This window comes from Haemaphysalis longicornis, unplaced genomic scaffold (assembly GCF_048455015.1).
Source record: "Haemaphysalis longicornis isolate Haplotype H1 unplaced genomic scaffold, Haemaphysalis longicornis Haplotype H1 scaffold_8, whole genome shotgun sequence".
In the NCBI taxonomy this organism is placed as follows: domain Eukaryota; kingdom Metazoa; phylum Arthropoda; class Arachnida; order Ixodida; family Ixodidae; genus Haemaphysalis; species Haemaphysalis longicornis.
Genome location: NW_027526445.1, coordinates 72764059 through 72786267, shown reverse-complemented (window position 1 = coordinate 72786267; position 22209 = coordinate 72764059). Strand labels below are relative to the sequence as shown.

At 48.4% G+C, this 22209-nt stretch overlaps 1 protein-coding gene across 4 annotated transcripts in view; it reads right to left on the bottom strand.

The window, feature by feature from the left end:
* Positions 1-10892: 10892 nt before the first annotated feature.
* Positions 10893-22209, bottom strand: part of LOC144149660 (maleylacetoacetate isomerase-like) — a 154050-nt gene continuing 142733 nt past the window's right edge. For all 4 annotated transcript variants that reach the window (XM_077681321.1, XM_077681322.1, XM_077681323.1 and 1 more), the window contains 3 exons: positions 18165-18242; positions 15714-15840; positions 10893-11597 (listed from right to left, as the gene is read on the bottom strand). In XM_077681321.1, coding sequence (XP_077537447.1) covers positions 11362-11597; positions 15714-15840; positions 18165-18242 — 441 coding nt within the window. In that variant the 3' untranslated portion in view covers positions 10893-11361. The remainder of the gene's footprint in view (positions 11598-15713; positions 15841-18164; positions 18243-22209) is intronic.

Sequence of the window (22209 nt, the reverse complement as noted above, 5' to 3'; positions counted from 1 at the left end):
GCTCATCAGAGATTCATCGTAAGTAGCGCTAGAGACGGGACACAGAAGAGGAGACACACACGACGGCGCTAACTCGCAACTGACTTTATTAGGCGAAAACACAAATATATACCCAAAAGAAAGAACACGTGCCCAGGTCAAACCCGAAAATGCAGTTTGATAAACACAAAGGTCACAGGATTACGATTCGAAAAAAACACACAAGATTACACTGCACATATTCAACAACCAACCAGCGAAACATCTAAGTTAATGCATTTGACAAGAACAGAAATTCCTTTTCATTAAGTGCTACCGACGCGTGGCTGATACACTTATCCTCGTGTTTTCTTATATAAAAAGCTTCGATTACCTCGCGTGTCAATTGGTGCCTGTGTCGCCATAACACACTGGTGTTTTCAAGAAGTGGACAGCATTGCGCCTGGGTCTTATCTTTGTGGGTCGCGCAATGTGGGTGGCGCACAGGCGCAATTTGGGTGGCGCACAGGCATCAATTGACACGCGAGGTAATCGAAGCTTTTTATATAAGAAAACACGAGGATAAGTGTATCAGCCACGCGTCGGTAGCACTTAATGAAAAGGAATTTCTGTTCTTGTCAAATGCATTAACTTAGATGTTTCGCTGGTTGGTTGTTGAATATGTGCAGTGTAATCTTGTGTGTTTTTTTTCGAATCGTAATCCTGTGACCTTTGTGTTTATCAAACTGCATTTTCGGGTTTGACCTGGGCACGTGTTCTTTCTTTTGGGTATATATTTGTGTTTTCGCCTAATAAAGTCAGTTGCGAGTTAGCGCCGTCGTGTGTGTCTCCTCTTCTGTGTCCCGTCTCTAGCGCTACTTACGATGAATCAAAACCAACTAGCCCAACTGTCAATTTTATTGGGCTCATCAGAGAGCCTGTGGTGCATTTTAGCCAACATTCATTTAGCCAACATTCAAAAAAATCTGCCAGAAAGACTCCTGTTCCGCTCACACAACTACAAAGTGTAGTATCGCGGCCGACGGCCGATACCGGAGTAGCCTCAGCGCGTCAGCGCGGGAGCCACCACTGCAGAAGACAACAGATGACAGCGCCATCTGTCGTGGCAGAACGTAATTACAATACAACATATCCCCTTCCTTATTTCAGGTGTATGGGTTAGTGGTTCACTCAGGTTAGTACTGTTATAGTACTGTTAGCAAACACTTGAAAGAGATATGTACAGAAAGTTTCAAGCACATTCACCTAAACTGCGCACAACGATATATCGTTGTGCGCAGTTTGCAAAATAATTTCCAAAAGGTCAGGAATCACCGAAGAAAAGACTTGTGCGCAAAGTTTGCAAAATAATTTCCAAAAGGTTAAGAATCACCGAAGAAAACACTGACTATACATAGTCTACATATCTGTTGGATGGCCTTCTTGCTCTAGGTAGTTGCACCCGACGTGCTGGTGGCTCGCAAGGCGAACCAGAGGTAGCTTGCACTTCCTCCTGACTTGGCACTTGTTGCAAAGTCACTGCAGAACTGTGCTCACTACACACGGGCGTTGTAGGTGCTGTCACTCCTAGAGTAGTTGATCCAGAAAAGTAATGAATGGCTGACGCTTGCGCCGGTGTGCGAGGCGGCGTTGGCGTATGCTCAGTGTCACTCGGAAGGGAAGGCGTCGAGAATGCCCAGTATATCGCTCCGAGCTGAAGGGAGGTTTGAACATGTTGGGGCGGCATCTTGGCCATCTTTGATGCGTTCCATGTCTTCCCGTCATCAAGACTGAAGGTGGATGGTCCTTTCTGTTTCATAACCTTTCGAGGATGGCTGAAGGAGAGGTCCCCCTTAAACCCAACAGTTGACCTCCTGGCGCGGACCCCGTCGCCCACAGCTGTGTTGGTGTTCTTCGCTGCCCGACGCCCGTCGGTGTAGATTTTGCTGTATGCTTGCTTCTGCTCCACTCTGTACCTCAGCTAACGAAGTTCTTCGATTGGGTCAGTGAAGAATGACGGAAACGGGTGACCAACAATGTCTAAGCGAGTTCGAGGCAATCTCCCATGGAGAAGCAGTGCTGGTGCAACCCCAGTGGTGGCATGCGGTATGCAGCGGTAAACCCCTAAGTGGTCCGTCACGGCTTCCTGAAGTGTTCTGTGCTCCAACAGAGCCAACTGGATGAAGTTCTTAAACACACGGTTGAAGCGTTCAACCTGTCCATTGGCCTCAGGGTAATACACTGAAGAGTGTGTCAGGCGAATTTCGCGCTCTTTGAAAAATCGGGCAACCTCTCGGGAAGAGAACTGAGGCCCATTGTCGGCGACCACTTCATCTGGGCACCCCTCCCGGGAAAATACTTGAAGCAAAAAGTTGGTGACTGTCCTTGTCGTGACCTCTCTGCTGTACTTCACCTCGGGCCACTTGGAGAAGTAATCAACTAGTGTGATGGCGTATCTGCATTCCTGCGGAGCTTTCTCGATCGGACCAATGATGTCGATGGCCAGCTTCTTCCACGGACGGTCAGGTAGCGAGATGGGTTGGAGGGGAGCAGCAGCGGTCTTCGAGCTCTTATCTGCACTTTAGCACACACTGCAGTTCTGTATGACGCCTTCTACTTGCCGATCCATACCGGGCCACCAAAAGCGTTGTCGCAGGCTGCCTTCGTTCGAACTATTCCAGGATGCGTTTCATGCGCTATGGCAACTACCTGATGCGAGAGAGACCTTGGAACAACAAGTCGTTCTCCAAGCAGGAGTAATTGCCATTGACGACAGAAAGTTCTTTCCGCATAGTGAAGTACGGCTGGACTTCTTTTGAAATTAACTTGTGCGGGGGCCAAGACGCCGTCACGTAGCCTTTGACGCCTTCCAAGGTGGCATCGTCACGCGTGGCCTGCTCAAATTCCTCTTTGGCAATGCACAGCGGCTCCACGAGGAGTACGACCTCTTCCTCAACAGAAATGTCTTGCTGTGGCAGCAGAAACTGGCAGGCGTGAAAGCGCGTCTGTGACCTTGTTTTCCGACCCTCTCTTCGAGTCCACCTTGTAGTTGTAGCGAAAAAGTCGTTCCGACCACCTTGCAATCCGAAAAGGTTGTCGCCCCGTTCCCCGTGTAGACAGCAATGTCGTCTGTCTGCAGCGTGAAAAGTTGTCCCCATAAGTAAACATGCCATTTTTCACATGCCCAGACGCATGCTAAAGCTTCACGCTCAGCAGTAGAGTACCTCCTTTCGGTCTCCGTCAATGTTCTTGACTCAAATGCAACTGTATGAATGCGCCGGCCGTCTCTGTGCTGCAAAACTGCACCCAACCCGTACGCAGAGGCATCAGTACTGACAATGACTGGGAGCGCTGGATCGAACATGCGCAATACGTTGGGCGAGGCCAGAAGCTATTTTACCTTTAGGAAGCTGGCTTCCGAGGCTGCATCGCAGTCGAAGGGAGTGTCCTTGTGGAGCAGGCGGCGCATAGGCTCTACTTCGGTAGCAAGGTGTGGGGCAAATGTCGCGTATACTATAGTACTTGATGAGGCCCAGGAAGGACCGAACCTTGCCTGCGTCAGTCGGTGTTGGGGAATGATTGCGTCAACCTTTGTTTGAAGGGGTGTTATTCCTTCAGCACTGACGCGATGTCCGAGAATACTAAAAAGACATCCCCCTCGCGAGGGGCACGATCAAATGCACAGCATTTCCGAGGGGGTGCGCCGGCAAGTCGTATCTCTCGATCGCGGGACTCGTGTCGCCATCTTTTGGAGGCGCGGGACAACTTGTGGCGCTTTCGAAACAAACGAGAAATGAGTGAAGGATATAAGGCGCTTTCGGTGCATCGAAATCTGTGTCGGTTTCGTGGCTCGGTCGGTAGTGCGCCGGGCACCTTGCGCTCCGCCCGCGGCGTCATGGGTTCGAAACCGGGCGCCGGAAACTGTTATTTCTTCCTGGCTGCGGACTACGACAAGGCGCGCCTGCGGACTACGACAAGACGCGCATGCGGACTACGACAAGGCGCGCATGCGGACTACGACAAGGCACGCCAACGCCGCGTGACATTGTGAGTTACTAAAATGCTATGCATTTAAAAGACAGTTCCTTGACATCGAAGACACATTTGTCATTTAACTTCAACCCCGACCTCGAGATGCGCTGCAGGACTTCGAAATTTCTCATGTGCTCTTCCTCAGTCTTTCCGAACACAATGATATCATCGATGTAGCAAAGAACGCCCTTGCAGCCTTGAAGAATTCCAGTCATTAGCTGTTGGAATGCTGCAGGGGCTGATCCGAGGCCGAAGCAGACCCTCTTAAATCTGAACAGTCCCTCATGGGTAATGAACGCTGTTAAATCTCTGCTGTCGGAATGAAGAGCAACTTGGTAATATGCTGAGGCCAGATCTAACTTCGAGAAATGATGTGCTCCCCTCAGGGCATGCAGAAGCTCTTCTGTGTGGGGCAGTGGGAAGTTGTCAACTACCACATGTTCGGCTCTCTCAAATCGACGCAGTCTAATGGTTCCACCTCCCGTTGTTACTGCGACGATTCGTGACACCCACTCAGATGCGTTTACCCTCTCGATAACGTCGGCAGCTAGGACACGTTGCAGTTCGTCAGAGACCGACTTCCTCACGGAAAATGGCAGGCGTCGAAGTTTTTGCGCAACCGGGGCCACCTGTTCTCTCAATTTCACCTTGTGCTGAACACCTCTGGCAAGTCCCAGGCCCGGCGATACCAAGTGGGCGAACTTGGCCCATAACATGGCAGGCATGCCAAACTTCGGGGGGTCCAGCTGTCTGTTCCCAGTAGTAGTTTGTGGCTACTTGCTCTCTTGGAAGCCTGCCCCAGCATGGGCCTCAAAATGCCCGGGCGTCTCAAAAATTGGCTCGGTGGCCGTGTTCAGGCAGCAGAGTTCAGTGCCTAGAATCTGAAGTCCCAGGGCTTGCACGGCGTCGAGACCAAGGAGCGACGTTCCACTGCGGGTGACATAAAAAGCCGCGAAAGTTCGTTATTGTGTCCTGTACACCACTTCGGCTTGGAACAGGCCGAGTACGGGGTTCTTCTTGCGGGAGAAGTCTAGCATGGTTGCACTGGGGCTGTGAAGGTACGTTGTCGCCAAACAAGCTTCTGAAGTGATTATCTGCCAGTGTCGAAACCGCTGAACCCGTGTCAACAAGGAAAGTAATGACCTGTGTAGGTAACGGCAGTCAACGGCCCGGACCCTGACATCCACGTGGATTCAGGTACACTTGCCAGTACGGACAGTCAAGATGCTGCGCTGTCGTAATCTTCATCATGGAGAACCTCGCGAACTTGCGCCGGCCGTTGACCCCTACACCGTTGAGAACTCCGGCAGACATACTTGAAATGGCCGCGGCGCCCTCGCGCGAAGCAAGTCCGGCCGCGGGCGGCGCACCGAGAGAGGGGAGGAGAGTTGCGCCAGTTGCGCGTCCATCCGCCATCTTGAGTTCCAGGTCGTGCGGGAAAGCCAGCCGTCCCGCGTGTACGGCTGCCGCCGGGCCGGCGCGCAGCGGCAGCGGCGAGGAGCGGCGCGGACAAAAACTTCCCCCGCATTTCCCCGAGGGGGAGAATGTGAAAGTGCGAATGCACGGTTGTCGGCCCGCTCGCGGCGCTTGCGCTCGGCCCCCGCTGCCCACCGCCTCGCCGCCTTCTCTTCCATCTCTTCCATCGGGTTTGTAGTATCACGTGTACACCACGCAGTTATCAAGCCGCTATAACACCGCTGAGTCGCCAACGCACGCCGCTGACGACGTAGTTTGAGTGCGTTAAAGATATAAGGCGCGTTCTGACACCGATATCAGCGTCGCGTCCGTGGCTTATTCGGTAGAGCGTCGGGCTGCGGCCCGCAAAGTCCTCGGATCGAAACCTGGCGCCGGATGCTGTTTCTTTCTTAAATATAGAGGAGCACTGCGGACGCCGACGCCGCCGCCGGCGGTGGATGGTTTGGGGTCGCTTATAAAGAGCATTCGCTCTTAAAACTGGCGCACGATTCTCGGCTGCTTATCAGCTGAGCTGTCGCCGCTGCAGCCGCTTCCGCAACCGCCGATGCTCAGTTGAGCAGAACTGACTCAATACGGGGTCTTGTGCGGCAGCACTGAAAGCGGGCTTTCCTGTAGGATTGGAACCCGCGGCATGTGGCAATCAGACGCGCAACTCTTGCGCTAAGCGATATACAGGAACTCTAGGTCGCATTAACTCGGTGACAACTTAACGGCACTGGAAGTATAGCCGGATGTTTCTCTGCGCGGCGCAAGTAGGGCGTTACTGGGAATATTTTGAACATATGGCGTGAGCCGTTCCCGTGATTTTTTTTTATAGGGTGCCTCGATTCGCGAGGCACCCTAGGTCGCATCTTTCTGCACCGCAGTTGTCGCAGCCTTCGGGAGAACCGACGAACGGTGCAACGGTAACATCGGGCGTGCGGAAAAAACGGGAGTGCGATGCGTCGTCGTGGCGCTGGCTTTGGGGGCGTATCTCGTTCCCGTGATAATGGCGATCGTCTTGTTTGCTTTCCCCTGCTGCGCTGCGGCCGCGCGAGTTCTGCGCATGTTGCTGCCACATGCGCTGCACTGGCTTTCCGAGGTGGTGTGCCGCACGGATTGCTCGGTCGCTCAGGAAATTTCTACCGCTCGGTCAAACGTCGCAGAGTCGCCTTCGAGCAGCAGCTTCTCTCGCAACCGCGGGCATGAAACTCCCGCGACGAATTGTTCGGCCAAGTTTCCATCAGCTACAGTGCCGAAGTTGCAACGTGCTGCTAGCTCACGCAGTGCAAGGGCGAAGTCGGTGATTGACTCACCGGGAAGCTGGTGACGCTCTAGGAAGCGGTGCCGTTCCGAATCGAATCGAAAGCAGTTGTCTTTTAAGTCGATTAAAAGACGTCTGGGTATACACTGCAGATACTGCAGAGATTGTGAGTGTAGGCCACTTTTCGATAAGACTAGGCCTGTATCCCGACACGAGGATCAGTTGACACGAGAAATCATCCGAGGCCTACCAGATAGTTTCCTTAAAAGACAACTGCGTTAGCACAGCTTCTCTAGCATTGACAAAGAAAGAACTGCAATTCTTATCCAATCATTAGATTTTACCGTGCAAAAGCGCCTTTGTAACGCGATCGTTTGAAATGTCATCCTTCACTTTTTTGGTTTTTTTTTGTACTTTCTTGTGCTCCTCCCCCTTTCCTCCTTTCTTTCATTAGCTGTGTATCTTCCCGTATAAAATCGGGCATCACAGTGAAAATAAAATGAGTTGATAGTAGCGCCGTGTCCCGTTCACTTCGTTCGTCCTTGTTCAATTCGCGCTTACTTACACGAAAATTGCGCAATTGCAAGAGTGAAAATTCCTCTTCCTGCAAAACCATCCTCGAGAGGGGTCCCGCCATAGGGGGGTGTGGGGACCGCTTGATACAGTCAGCACGGGGAACAGCACCCTTGCCGGTTCGTAAGAAACAGGGGAGAGAGGGGTCGAGGGGTGACCCACACAGGGAACAGGGGCACCTTTCACTGCGTGCTTAATCCGCAAAACATCCATGGATTTTGCCCGCGCTCAACTCACTTCCAGCTAAAGCACCCATATTGCTGGAAACATTGACCCATTGCTTTTCTGCCGCCTGGGAGCTCTAATTGGCCAATTGTTGCAGCAGTCTGCTGGCACCTAATCTTGTACTCTACGTAGTGCTGCATATACAGGGGAAGATTACCCATCCCCTTTGGAGCATTTATCGCAGCGCTCTTCAGCGATCAATGACAGGTGTCCCTCTCTTCCAGATGGCTCCTTGCTTCCCCCTCCAAAGCGTGGCGTGCTTCTTCGCTGAGATGAAGCTTCACGTTTGCCTTCACGGTATGTCCGGTGGCACGTAGCATCGCTGAGGTGTGGTATCCAGCACGGGCACAACACATTACAAGAAGTGGGAAAAAGCAAAATGACGCCCAGGCAAGCCCATCTCCCGACGACCTCCCCGCATCTGCCTTACGTGAACGCCAAAGCGGCAAGCAAGACGATATCCCGAAATTCCCAAAAACGAAGGCCTCCTTGTGGCCCACAAAACTGTGTCAACACTGCGATAGCATGCCCAAAGAAAAAGCGCGAGGGGCTATTTACAAAATTCCTTTGGGCGGTGCCGTGCCATTTACAGCGGTGAAATGCAAAACTTCCCGAAATGACTCCGACGGCCCCAAAATGGCGTACGGATGTCAAGCAGCGCAGCCGATTAGCTTAGCACTGTGAAACATACGAACACCGCATATACTTCGGAAGAGCGCGGGTGACTGACACTGAGAGAAATTATTCCGAGGCATCCTCCTCGAGCCATGGCACGTATACAGGCAAGTCGGGGAAAGCTGGATGGTAGTTCTCTTGGTGCACCATGAAGGGAAAAAAATTTTAGAAAGACATTTTCGGTATTATACTGCTGTTCATGGCCAAATCTAGTCACCTCTGATAAAGAAAACCGATGGAGCTTCGAAAAAGTATTTGGTTGGAGTATATTTATTTGTTATCATTCATGTTGTGACCCGACCACACAGTGTTCTGTACAAGACAGTCACCTTAGAAAAGCAAACAGTGCTTTGGTGTCCCTTGCACTGAGCATGGCCGTGGCTGAGCTGACCGAGGGGACCGTCGTCCGTGCGGCTGCACCCCGCCGAAATTATTCCGATTGCTGTGCTTCGTTATTTGTAAGCCCATGCATCTGATAGGTGTTTAGACGTGAATTCTACTAACTGTTGCACATCCGAAGAAGCGACGACGTCGATTTGAAGGATATGGGTGCAGCCAAAAGTTGGAGCATGGAAAGGGTTCATTAACTAGGCATGAACCCCGCTCCCCCTTTTCTGTTAAATGTCACTCAATGACCTAGATAACTAGAATAAAGTAAGAACACGAAGGCTATGTTCAAAATTTTACAGGCTGATTTAGGCGAATTTATTATTGTAAAGTGCATTCAAAAGTGACTTTTCCCTTGAACCCTTCTCCCCACCAGTTTGATGACATTGGCTAAGACTCCAGAGGGGTAGACTTAGTAGATCGTTAGCATGCTCAGCCTGTAACAACCCATGTGCCAACAAACTGGCAGTTGAAGTTAATCACACAAGGAGTGCAAAAAACAAATTTTGAATGCTGGATCACCTGCAAACACGGTGCAAAGCATTGCAAAGGTGTTGCAGTAGCTAGTGGGGCGGCTGTGAACGGCGCATACTGCCTTATGTTCTTCACCCCACCACAGTTACACCAAGGTGTCCAAAACCTCTGCTAAGTGGACAGAAAATTATGGATTAGATGGAGAGAGAGCGCAACGCAGCCACAAAGCACGATGCAGCCACAAGTACTACTTTAAACAATTCAGTGCCCGTTTAAAAGCGCCTTTTCAATACCCTATTGATGCATTTTCCACCTCCTCTTCTGCAGTGAAAATTGCTGGCAGGGAGAGGTCACGTTACTTTTCCCACCGCTCCACGATTCCTGTTTTGCTTCCCCCTAACCCGAAATGAGAAGTTTAGAGATGAGGAATTTCGCGCCAGTTCGGTGGCACGCAAGCCTGGCAAGTCCTCCTGCAAACTACTGTGAGGCAAAAAACTGTATATTAGTATACGAAGCTCTAGTTTTTATAAACAAGATTGAGAAAACTGTTTCTACATAACTTGGAAGGTTCAAGAATAGAACATTCATGAAAATGTTGCTTGACAAGGAAGTAACTGAACTTTGCAGCAGAAACTAGTTCGTACCGTATTTATTCGAATCTAGGCCGGCACCGATTCTCAGCCGACCCCCGAAAGTGCGAAGCCACAAAAAAAAAATATTTTCTTCGAATGTAGGCTGAACAAAAAGGCGAGGTCAGTGTTCACAAAAAGAAAATACGTTTATTGAACATAAAGATGCAGTGCTGGAACTCAATCAGTTTCTCTTAAAAATCACCGGGCAACTTCTGGGTGATTGAGGTTCGAGGACGGAGGCTAAAGCCGAAGCGCTTCATGAATTTCTGTAGCCAGCCCCGACTGGCTTTGAAGTGTGCCCGCAATAAACCTCGTTCCCTTGAAAGCTCCCTTGATTTTGCCTGGAGCACTGCCATCGTTACTGGAAGGGCAGCTGCTCGCTGCATCCGAACAAAGTCAGCCATTGCCATCTCCACTTCATGGTCACGGCCTTCTCGTGGTCCGGTGAATGCCATCCTCGTTGCGACGCACGCAAATATCCTCTCCCGTTGCATCCTCCAACGTCGGACATTTTTTTCATCCACGTCAAAGTCCCGCCCGGCTTGAACGTTCGACGACAACTCCGCGGCTGAAACAACTTTCTATTAAAAGCGGCACTATAATGGCACCGCTTGTTTGGTGCCGTTGCGCTGTCAAAACCAAATGCCACACCACACGCAGGCCACTGACTATCTGCACAGTTCAAAATGGCGGCATTGCCCCCAGCTATGGCCCCTTAATAAGTGGCTACTGGCTCGTCTAGTAATGGCTACAATACTTTCTTTTCTGGGTGGCGCTAGCTGTGCGCCACTTCCCTCAATTTCACTTGGAAATTGGTGGGTGTTTCAAAATCCTCGAATCCAAGCCGACCCTGGAGTTTGATTATCAGTATTTCAAAAAAACTATCGGCTTAGATTCGAATAAATACGGTACACAGTCTCAGTAAAAAGAACTTAGGCTTTGTCCAGTGCTCAGGCTCTATGGGAAATGGCTAACACGAATATCTGCAGGACCTCTTTCGTACTTAATACACCCTTTACATAGCTGTACCAGTAATGATAGAGTCACATTGGCTACAATTTGATTTTCCGCTGCGGCACTTATATTTGTTGAAACACAGAAGAATCTGCTGAGGTGTAAAATGAGTGGCAAACACGTGGGTGTGCAAATTCACTGCCCAATGCAGCAGCCAATAGGCCAATGTTGGCTGGGGGGTGAGAAGGAACCAACTGAAACGCTTGGATTACAAAATAACGTTTATTCCTAAAACAGTCACGAAGACGCGAGCAGGTAAGGACTCAAGGAGTGTGCGCACACCCAACAGGCAATTGAAGAGTTTTTTTTTTTTTTTTTCGAAATGGGTGAAATCCATTTTGGCAATGGGAGTGTACTTTTGGTTTAACGGCATATAACCAACACGGCAGCCTTATTGTGAGTTACCGTCTAAAAGCTTGGACTGTCAGGTGGGATTCATTAATTAATCAGAATATCAGTACGTAATTAAGTAAACAATTATTTCGTAATTGCTAACTGCTTTATTTAACATATCACATAACAGCTTTGCAAGTGTAGTATTTTGGTCCCGTAACAAAGTTTTGCCTTTTTCCTTATTTCTGTTCAGGTGGATTTAGCTCATTTCGAAAAAAAGAAAAAATCCACACTCTCCAGCCTGTCGGCCCACTGGTGGTGTTATGAACGTGTGGCCCCTCAGTTTGCCTCCCTGAGCTCTGGCGGGGTGTCGGGCTGTCGGGAGGGGTGGGCTGCCTTGAAGGCGGGCAGGCTCTCCAGTGCTGCGGCCACCCGGGACAGCACCGGGAACTGGCCAAGGTCCACCTTGAAGCGGTTGGCATTGTAGACTTGAGGCACCAGGCAGGCGTCCGCAATGGTCACCTCGTCGCCCACACAGTACTTGCCAGCTGTTGTGGCAAGCAGGGCCTCAAGTGCTGCGCAGTGGGAAAGCGAGGGTACCCCCCACTGAGAAGCAAAAATCACAGGCGACAGACAACAATATACGCATTGCGCTGAGGCTGGCTGTGTGGGTAGGAGGATGAAATACTCAGGGGCGAAACAGGGTGCATGGGTTTGGGAGTAGTTCTGGACGCACGCAAAAGTGCCTTTTGTAGCAGGCTTGCACCAGCCAGAAAAGCTTTTTTGGAGTATGTTTGGAGCAGCCAGAAAGGCCCCCTGCCACTTACATTTATTCTATTTATCTACTTGATTGATAGTACAGTAGAATCTCGATGATACGAATTCGCCGGGAGCACGCGAAATATTCGTATCATCGCGAATTCGTATGGGCCAAACAAGCTAAGAAGAACAAGAAAATGAACACATACATACTTTATGGGGCATAACTACTTGCGGCCGAAAAAGTCCATAGTGTTCGTTTGCACACTTTCCTGCCCTCTATATCGCCAAGAAGACCTGCCTGAAAGGAATAAAACCGTCTAGCGGTTTCGTCGCTTGCGCTGCCGGCACTTACGGTGCGGCGCAGAACATCGACAGCGACAAGGGCTTCCGACGTCGACGGCAGTTGGTCACACACGTCGACGCTTTCACCGTCACTGTCACTCTCCACGTCATTCACTTCGTCGGTCTTCGATAGACTGTAACCCACAGGTCGCAACGTTGTCGTCGGCGGTGACGAAGTCTTCAGCAGAAGCTTGCGTTTCCAGACTCTCCCAGCCTTCAATCACCAAGTCCCCATCGGGTTCTTGATTGCCTCCTGTAGGAACTGCGTCCGGTCCCGTACGAAACCCACATTTGCGAAAGCAGTTCGCGATTGGTTTCGGGAGGTAGGTGTGGAGAGGAGGGCCTGTGGCCGCTGCCGCTCGGCCGGCCGGCAGAGACTGGAGGTGAAGGGAAGCGGGTATGAAAAGGGGCGGCAGCCCCGCGCATTAGCCACGGTCGCTTATCTTCCCCTGCGAGACGAACTGCGCCGCCTCCGGTCTCCTCGCAAGCGCGCGCCGGTCAGTCGCGCGTTCGTATCATCCGCGAAGGCTTAAGAAACTGTTCGTATAATCCCGAATCACAGCGTATTCTTTATCACATAGTCCGTCCAAAACATTCTTGAAATTCGTATCATCCCGAAATTCGTATCACCCAGAATCGTATCATCTAGATACTACTGTAGTGTTTAACGTGCCGACGCAATGCAGGCGATGAGGCGTACCATAGTGGAGAGCTCCGGATTAATTTTGACCACCTGCAGGGGATCTTTAACGTGCGTCAAAATCTCGTACACGCGGGTGTTTTTGCTTTTCACCTCCATCACAAAAGCGGCTGCCGTGGCCGGGAATCAAACCCGCGACCTCATGCTCAGCAGCACAACACCTTAGCCACTGAGCCACCGCAGCAGGTCTCTATTTATCTACTATATCAGGCATTCTACCGTGCACTAGAACCTACTCAGAACCAGGATACATCATTCTTATCAAGGCAAGTGCGCCGTGTTATCACTGTTAAAGGGTAAACCTCACGTGCGCAGTCGAAGGGGATCAGATAACAGGCCTCGCCTTGTGTCGAACTCACAGATGCATTCCGTAAAACAAGGCGTTTGCTTGCATCTTTTCTATCAGTGCATGCGAAGCAGAATATAACTTTGTCTTCGCCGTCACGGGGTGGCGAGAGTCGACGAGCGTACGCCATACTACGTAACGAGAGCGTGTTAGAGGGCATAATTATTGCTGGACGATCCTCCACAAAAGCAAAGCTATAACCTTAAAGTTTACACGCAAAAATGAGTATACAGTAGAATCTCGGTAAACGGAAATCGCTTAAACGGAATAGCCGCTTAAACGGAACAGTTGCCTGGAATTTGATTGGTTTTGTATTCAGATAACATAAAAAAACTCTCGGTAATCGCAACTAAAATTTCCGTATCACCGTGTAAACGGAACCAGAAATGGAACTTCTTGTGAAATCCACTGGCATGAGAATCAGCTTTTTACGGTTCCGGCTGTTTCGTTCTTGTTGTTTTTTTAAATGCGAATGCATTTCTTAGTCGGGGGTTGTCGTGCGTTGGCCGGCGTGCGCCCTAGCAACAGCTGTGGCGCGCCTAGCAACCGGAGCAGGTGGTAGCTCGGGCGGGAGTAGCGGAGGGCAAGGAGAGAGGAGGAGCGCGCTCGGCGTGTGAGGGCGCTCGCATCGCGGAGCTCGGGCTTAGGGAGAGAGAGCTCGCGCTGACTTGTGCCTTGATAGCGATGGAAGTCGGTGAAGTCGAATCCCTCGCGGCAACGATACCAAAGCAAGAAGAGTGGCGAGTGGCTGGTGGAGTACATGCAGACCAAGTACTCTATGCAGTGTGTCTCTGCCGGCTCCGACACGTGCCCCACTACCATTCACGGGTGTTGCATTGATCTGGCCTTTACGCGAAACTGTGACGCGCGTATGCTTCTCAAAGACCCTTTGACCGTGCACTTCAGCGACCACAAGGCGGTGATTGTGGCCGTCAGGTACAACGATAACACAAACAGGTGCTGATGAATGAATAAATGGTTACGTTCACACTCTCGTCTCTCTTCATTTAGTACGCCATTAATAATATTTACTCGCAGCGCACTCATCGGTGCACCCAATGCATTCGCATTTCCGCACGATCCCCTTCGGGGAGGTGGGGGGATTTTTTTTTCTTCCTCCATGCTTTTTTAGCCTTGTTGGCCTCGTAAGCCTCGTCTCATAAGTGGTCAGCCGTGTTAGCGCAACGAATGCAACATCGCAGTTCTTGTTCCAGCCGTTCGGTCTCGATTCTAGATGCCGAGGCTACAGGGCTCACCTCCTGTCGCCTCGTTCGTGCCATCGTTGTGCTATTCGTCCTTCGTTACCACGTTGCCGTCTTCTAAATTCGGTGGCTCGTAAGCACTCACAAAGTTGAGGTCTTTTGCCTCCGTGAAGATGCAGTTGCAAGGACTCAAACAAAAATAATTGACGCATTTTGTAGTGCACAGCGACTCATTGTTGCCAAATCAACTTTGTGAGTGCTGTGCCTACGCCTCATGTAGTTTTCTTGCTTTCTTAAAACTATCAGCTACAGTCACTTTCTAGTGGTTAGAGTTCCATGAATGCCCTTAAAAGTGTGTAGGCACATAAATTTGCACCTTAGAACATCTCTCCCAGTAAACGAAACTCCTGTTAAACGGAACTAATTTTTCCGGTCCCTTGAAGTTCCGTTTATCGAGAGTCTACTGTAGTTACTCCACCCCAAAGAAGAACCGAATTAACGAGCAAGGGCAAAGCGTCCACAATCCTGTTTGTTTAATACATGCAGCTACGCTCATCTAAAAAAAACATCAAATAAACCGAAGTTCACCTCCATCGAACTACAGCTTTCATGTGAGTATTATTCTGTTCTCTATTTATTTCCAATGTGACAAAAAGAATCCCACTCGGTTTCGATCATTTTCCATTGACTGTGGCGCAGCGGTCAGCACCGGCACATGAAACCGTGAAAAAATTAATGTGCCACAAAAAAATCGAAAGTGAAGGTGGACAAAGCGCGTAGTGCCTGTGGCCTTACAGCTAAGCAAGAGCTAACTTCCATAGCTGCTCGTTGATGAAATCAAAACCATAACCGCCTTGATGAAACCGAAAACGCGATGTTTTGGCTGTCTTTTTGGCCACACGGCATCGTGGCGGTTGTATCTCGTAGCTAAATTTGGGCTCTGCAGCGCAGGATGGCACAGGTAAGCAAGTTTGGCGCTAAACGCAGCTGTTCCGCCCCTGAACATTTAGAGGATTCCAAAAGCTTCCCTATTGGAACCTTGAAACAAAAGCAAAAGAAAGGACTGAACCTGTTGGCAAATGTGTGAAAAGCCCCATCTTTTAGGCCTCCCTTCAGCTAGGGGTCCCAAGAACAGTAAGCCCCCTAGCTGATAGTTGGAAAAACCAAAAGGACATGTTGGAGGCACTGCGAACCTAGCTACTCGCTCCTATAGTGTCAGCGAAACGTGCCCTTTTTTTTTTTACTGCAGAGTTTTAGCAGTGCATTCTCTCATACCATATGCTGAACATACCTCTAAGGGCCTTGAATGCCTCGCACTGCTACCAACTACATTGCTCACCTTTGAAGCCCTTGGTGATGAAGTGAACGGCCCACTCGTTCCTCTTGGATTCGTCCAGCCGCAGGAGAACGTTCAGGTTCTGCAGGGGCTGGATTCCTGACGTGATCAACTCGGCTATGGCACGGGCCTGTCGTATGATAAGAGAAAGAAGTGCCGCTTCTCAAACACCGAGCTTACACTAAACACACGCGGCATTCTTCAAATATTTTAGTACTCATCCAAAGCAACATTTTCAAATGCACAGGGGCCCTCCGACAAGAGAGCAATGTTGTAGGCATATACACATGGCAACAACCCCCCACCTCTTTCCTCCCTCTCTTTCAATATTGTCCTGCTATCGAAGCGTGGATGTTGGCACTACTCCCAAATCATAGTGCCTCCTAGTTCTGCTTCAGATACGACTGAGGCCAGAAATACCTTACTTCCCAGTCTTTAAGTTGCACTGCTCTGGAAGTTTCACCAGAGAAAATTTTGCAGCCCAGACTTTTGTAATTTTGCACCAACTGTAATTACAGACTTCAAATTATGGACTTCCGTAAATTGCAGAAAATTATGGACTTCTGTAATTTCTGTGATTTGCAGCAAAGGCCCCGTGGCAGCACTGCTGTCTAATTGATTGTAGTGTTTAACGCACCGACGCAACGCAGGCGATGAGGCGTGCCGTAGTGGAGGGCTCCGGATTAATTTTGACCACCTGGGGATCTTTAACGTGCGCCGAAATCGCGTACTACACACGGGCGTTTTTGCTTTTCGCCTCCATCAGAAAAGTGGCCACCGTGGCCGGCAATCGAACCCGCGACCTCGTGCTGAGCAGCGCAACGCCTTAGCCACTGAGCCATCGCGGTGGGTAGCACGGCTGTCTAGATTCCCTGGAAGCACTTGTGCAAGTAAATGTCGCATAAAGTTGTTTCTCTAGCTTCTAGAGGCAGTCAAGCAGGACACCCCCAAAAAAACGATTCCGTGCCCTTCCACTCTGTGAAGAAGGATGACTAGCGAAGCCTTTGTGCCAAGCCTCAACATGAGCGACAATAAGCTTTGACTAGGACGTAGTCCAAGGGGTGCACGAAGCAAAAAACGCTTGTAATTTGCGATTAAGCGTACTTCCTGGTTAATTACCTCAATGACACAGAAAAACTAGTTTTATTCCAGTGAACAAACACGAGGATGTCCGTTTCCCTCCCGTAGAAGCCCACGTTATTGACAGCGGATGGGAATTGCACAATATTTACAATTTCGCTGTGAACTATGCAACTTTAAAATATACATAAAACTCAATATAATGGTAGAGTCATCTTAGTGGCTGATTGTCATATACTCTGTTTCGGGATTGTTTCAAAGATGCTCTTCCATGCAACATGACTATTCTTGGTTTGCAATTGCCTCTACGGAACCTCCCACAATTCTCAACAGACCTCAGCTGGATGTTTGACTCTCGAATCACCATGCTGCAGAGGATCAAAACTTTTCATACGCTACAGGATGTTTTTATTAGCTTTTACTATATTGCTTGCTGAGAGCTGTTCTTTAACACTGTCAGACACAGCTAGAAGACAACGCAATCTGTCCAGATTCTTTTCTTTTTTTTCCCCTAGAAATGTTTTAATTTTTTTCCTTCTCTTTATTAATCATACACAAATAAATAGTTTGCTATCATAAGCGTGCACAATCATACTCCAAATGTGGCATTTAAGAGTGCAGCTGACGTAATCAGGGGCAGTGTAGGCGAGTTAGTTAAAGATTGATTTCATAAAGACATGGCTTTGGGCTGTGACTGTTCTAACCCTAAAAAATTTCCATGGCTATACCTAAGTAAGGTTGGGGTTTGCATCCATGTTTCTGACAACAGGGAAATGACTCCACTTTTCCCGCCCCTTCGCAGTCACAATTAAGCACTGGTGGACCCAGAGAGTATCAGGAGAAGGGAGTTTTTCGTGAAATAACTGCACCGCCTGTACCTCCAGCATTGCTAAGTTCTTGTATAGCCCTTCCTCTCTTAAACGCTCCCCGGTCGAGGGAAGGCTGAAATACCCCTGGAGAGGAGTGCATCACATGCCCTCAGAGATGATCCTCATTAGTACGGGCAACACCATAACATTTCTGATTGATTGATTGTAAAGTTTAACGCGTCAACGCAACGCAGGCGATGAGGCGTGCCGTAGTGGAGGGCTCCGGATTAATTTTGACCACCTCCAGAGGATTTTTTTTAACGTGCACCGAAATCTCATACACACAGGCGTTTCTGCTTTTCGCCTCTATCATAAAAGCAGCCGCCGTGGCCGGAAATCGAACCCGCGACCTCGTGCTCTCGTAACATTTCTGCCCCTATCATCAAGACAAGACAATACTCCACTGTGCCACATGCCAGAAGACGTCCTTCCAGTCAATGTTTCCAGCATATACAACTCCACAGGAAACAACTTGCGTGACCAGATTCAGTGTGGTGGCCGTTACCTTTGCCCGCTGGGCTGGCTCCTTTGGCAGTAGCCGTGGCTCGGGGTACGTCTCCTCCAGGTACTCAATGATGGCAAGCTGGAAGTGGCCGGGAAAGGAGAATGCATGGGAAAGGGAACAGCCTTCAACGCAAATGTTTTTCCCCATGTTAGGCTCGCAGTCGGCCACAGGATAAAAAAAAGGCAGTTTCAAAGATGCTACACCTTTCAGTTCCTATCAGGCCTGTCACGTCTTAAGTTGCAACCAGTCGACGTGAACAGTCTTTTAATGAACACAGTTTTCCGTAAGCTACATGACGGCAATGCAGGTTGCCTTCTAACCACAGACAGATTAAACCTCCTGCTTGAATGATAATGTTTTTACATACGGGAATAAAACAACACACATTGTGCTTTAACTAGTATCACTCAGACCCACGCATCCCTCGAATGATGAGGTTTTGATAAATTGGACAAGACTGGGCAGTCAGCTGTCAAGAGATACTATGGATAGTCACCACTGGCTCTCAGATGACAAAGCTTTTAACGGTGAAGTGGGAACACGTGAGCTGGAGATCACCTCCTTTGCTTACGTTTTTATCTCGACTCCCTGTTTACTACCCAAAGCTTTGTGATTAAAATTAGCATGTTTTAAAAAAATTCATTAGCTGTGCAGCTGCTGATGGAATGCAGCACATTTTTGTTCAGTTTCATCGGGCAAATTTCAACTCTAGCCTACGGCCTCAGGTAATGCACTCACCACCTGGGGCCCACTGGTACGTTTGACCTTTACTTGCTTGCATATAAGACAAAAGAAGCTACAATGGGTTGACGGATACCATGAAATGAAGGTGCTACACAGCTCGATTCAGTGGGCCCCTTTTGTTGAAAAAAATTTTAAACCCAAGTCAAGGAATTCGCGCACCAAAGCTACACGCGGGCTATGTACTGCGCCGAAGTGGAGGGCTATGAATTTATTTTTAACACCTGGGGCTTATTTAATGGGCGCCGATATAAGGCACACGAGCCATTGAGGTTTTAAACTATCCTTACAGGAAAAGCCACCGTAGCCATGAATGGAATCTGCGACCCATCTGGTAGGCATTTACATATACTTCTAGAATGCGCCCCATTTGCCAGTGAAACAAGAAAATATCACAGAAATTCTAGTTCGTGCTAGCCGGTAAGTAGTCTCACGTAACTGGCTAGGATCGTCTGAAACCTGTTTGAGATTGACTCAACGGGTGCTTTTCGCTGCGAGCAACCATATTATCACATTATAAACACAGCCTTTCTAGAATTGCAATGCAATCACACAAACATGGATGATGTCTGGCAGTACAGTAGAACCTTGTTACAAGAGACATTTGGTTATAAGAGACATTTGAAAATCGTTCGGTTGGTTTTCCTATGTTCACCATGTTAGCAACATTGTATACAAAAGACATGGTTAGTTACAAGAGACACTCTGTTACTAAGGGCAACTTTTCGAGTTTTCTGGAGTAAATTATTCGCTATTTAGAAGAGACACGACGAAAGGGAGCCTTATATGAAGGACCTTGTGGAAAACTGCCCTGAAGATGAAGCTTGGGCCTGCATCCAAAGGCCACAGAGGTTCCAGAAGCTTTTGAGGAAATTGTGTTTCCAGATGTGGACCTTGTGTACTCAAGGAGCCTGCACATCATGCGATTCTCGCGCAAGTAAATGGTGCCTTCGAGGACGAACCAGAGGAGTAGGATGACGAGGGTATTGTGGGATGACAGAAAGCGTCGCAGTTTAAGGCTGACAATTGTCTAAGAGCACTTTATTCATAGTGTGAGAACAGGGACACTTGCAAAGTGAAGTACTTTACCTAGGAAAGTTGGGAAGGAAGCTAATACAATCTGCAGTCCCTAACACTAATACGAATGACTTAACTCTTTTGTGACTGCTGGAAAATTTACCGATTTTTAGGGGTCCAAGAAAACTTTTTTTCTGCTAAAAAATTGGTTAGGCACTAATTACAGGAACACAAAATGCAGAATATTGCAGGAAATGCAGAATGCAGAATAACACCAGTTTTTCTTTTAATATTTTCATACATCATAGTTGCAAAAAAAATAACAAAATCAAAATTTTCATCAAGTTGTCGAAGAAAGTGATAAAAAAGGAGTTGTGTATAACAGACCACCGGTAGTAGAAAAAAATTAGAATTACATTTTCTAGGGAAACATTTCAAAAACATGCCCTAGAAAGAATGTCGACTTGCGCAGAACAGTCTGTCAGATATAAAAAAAAGTTAGCATGCGTGGTGCTCGTGCCATGCGGTGAAGCCCAACCTCCCTTTCAAAATGTGCAATTTCAGGTAGTTCCCTGGAAGAAATCTGGCGCTTTGACATTATCAGAGGCACCAATTTGCCCCCACATAACATAAAAACATCCTGTCAATGACTGACTTTGCATTTACAGCCAGCACAATATTTGGGACAAGCACGCGATGCGGAAATACATGCATGAAGCTGAAAACAGTACTCCGTGGCTGATGCTTGTTGACATTCACAGTCAGTTATCTCTCAAAACATAAATTTGCACTTTATTATCACCTTCTGATTTGCTATTGTGGCCTTGTTTGCAGGAGTGAGGTGCGATGTGCTAGAATCGTGCCCTGCAAACGTTGGCCAAGTAGCTGTTGCGCGATAAATAAGACCAGCACTACGAGCCTCCTGCACTTCAGCGTCACCTAACATTTTTGAAATGAAACAGTACAAAAACTTATCGGAGACTCTGTCCGAATAGACAGCTCAACTAAGCAGCAACACTAGACCCCCGGAGATACCCTCGTATGGAAACAAAACTGGAAGGCACACAGCTGGTAGTGTGTAAGGCCAGTTTGAAGCGCTGTCCTCGTCGGAACAGATATCTGGCGACGGCGACTGGGTGCGGTCTTTTGACTTGCATCTGAAGTTCTTATCGCAGAAATCGGGTTAGGGTTGGGTGAAATGAGGACCAGCATGCTTTGTTCGAGGATCAGTCGCGGATGCTCAAGACGCCTTGGCAGGTAGCCTTGAAGTTGGGTAACTGTGTAGTAGCGCTAAATATGAATTTCGCGATGCAGATACGAAACTGAAACTGTTGTAAACTGTTCGCGAATGGTTCCAGGGTAAGTAGAACTACCACACAACTTAGAACAACGTGCGCAAAGGCAATAAAACTGCCTAAAATCATAAAGTAGCTTTGCAAGCAGGCACTGCTCGACATTTTCAGCCGATTTCTGGGATTATTACTGTCAGAGTGCAAACCTGACGATTGAAAATGGTTTGCTGATTCACCATTTGTGCCCTGATAACAAATACCAAACGCTGATGCAGAGTAATTATGAGTGGCACGCATTCTTCATTGGTAGCAGTGACGCGCGATGACCAGGCCCCATATCTACACTCAGGCTGATGCAAGCGCGCATCGAAAATCCCGTTTTTGTTGCAAAAACGAAAACAAAACTGATTTTGAAAAGGCATTGTCTAAGCTAACTACTAATAGCTTTACTTGTTCCAGGAACGCCTGGAATGCTATGAAAACGAGCTCCCGAAGTATTGTTCAAACTGAACGATTTTGAATAGGTGCGGTCACGAAAGAGTTAAGCCATAGTGATCATTTTCTTGGAGACCTGTCTGAATACACTTTGATACTGATTTATAACAAAGTGGTTATGTTCAACTGTGTACTCTTTTTAGAATTTTTGGCTACAAGAGATGTTTATCAGGTCCGTTGAGTGTCTCTTGTAATGAAGTTTTACTGTAATGCTAGAAGCTTAAAACAAGGGCCATTCGACGAATTTGTGGTCAAAATAAATTGAACTCTATCAAAATAAGAATAAACAAGATGCAAACTCGAAACTGGTTAAAAGTTTCTGTAATACAGACTTGGCGAAAATTACTTATCAAGTAAACAGAACAAAAAAGTTGCAGTTCCTAACTTGCACGTTTTTTAAGATTTGTTTTAAGGTATTTTTGTCTCAAGATTGCCTTCAACCTTGTTCAAATTTTAAATTTAACCTTGTTGTAAGTGCTAAAACAACAATGCAACACTAC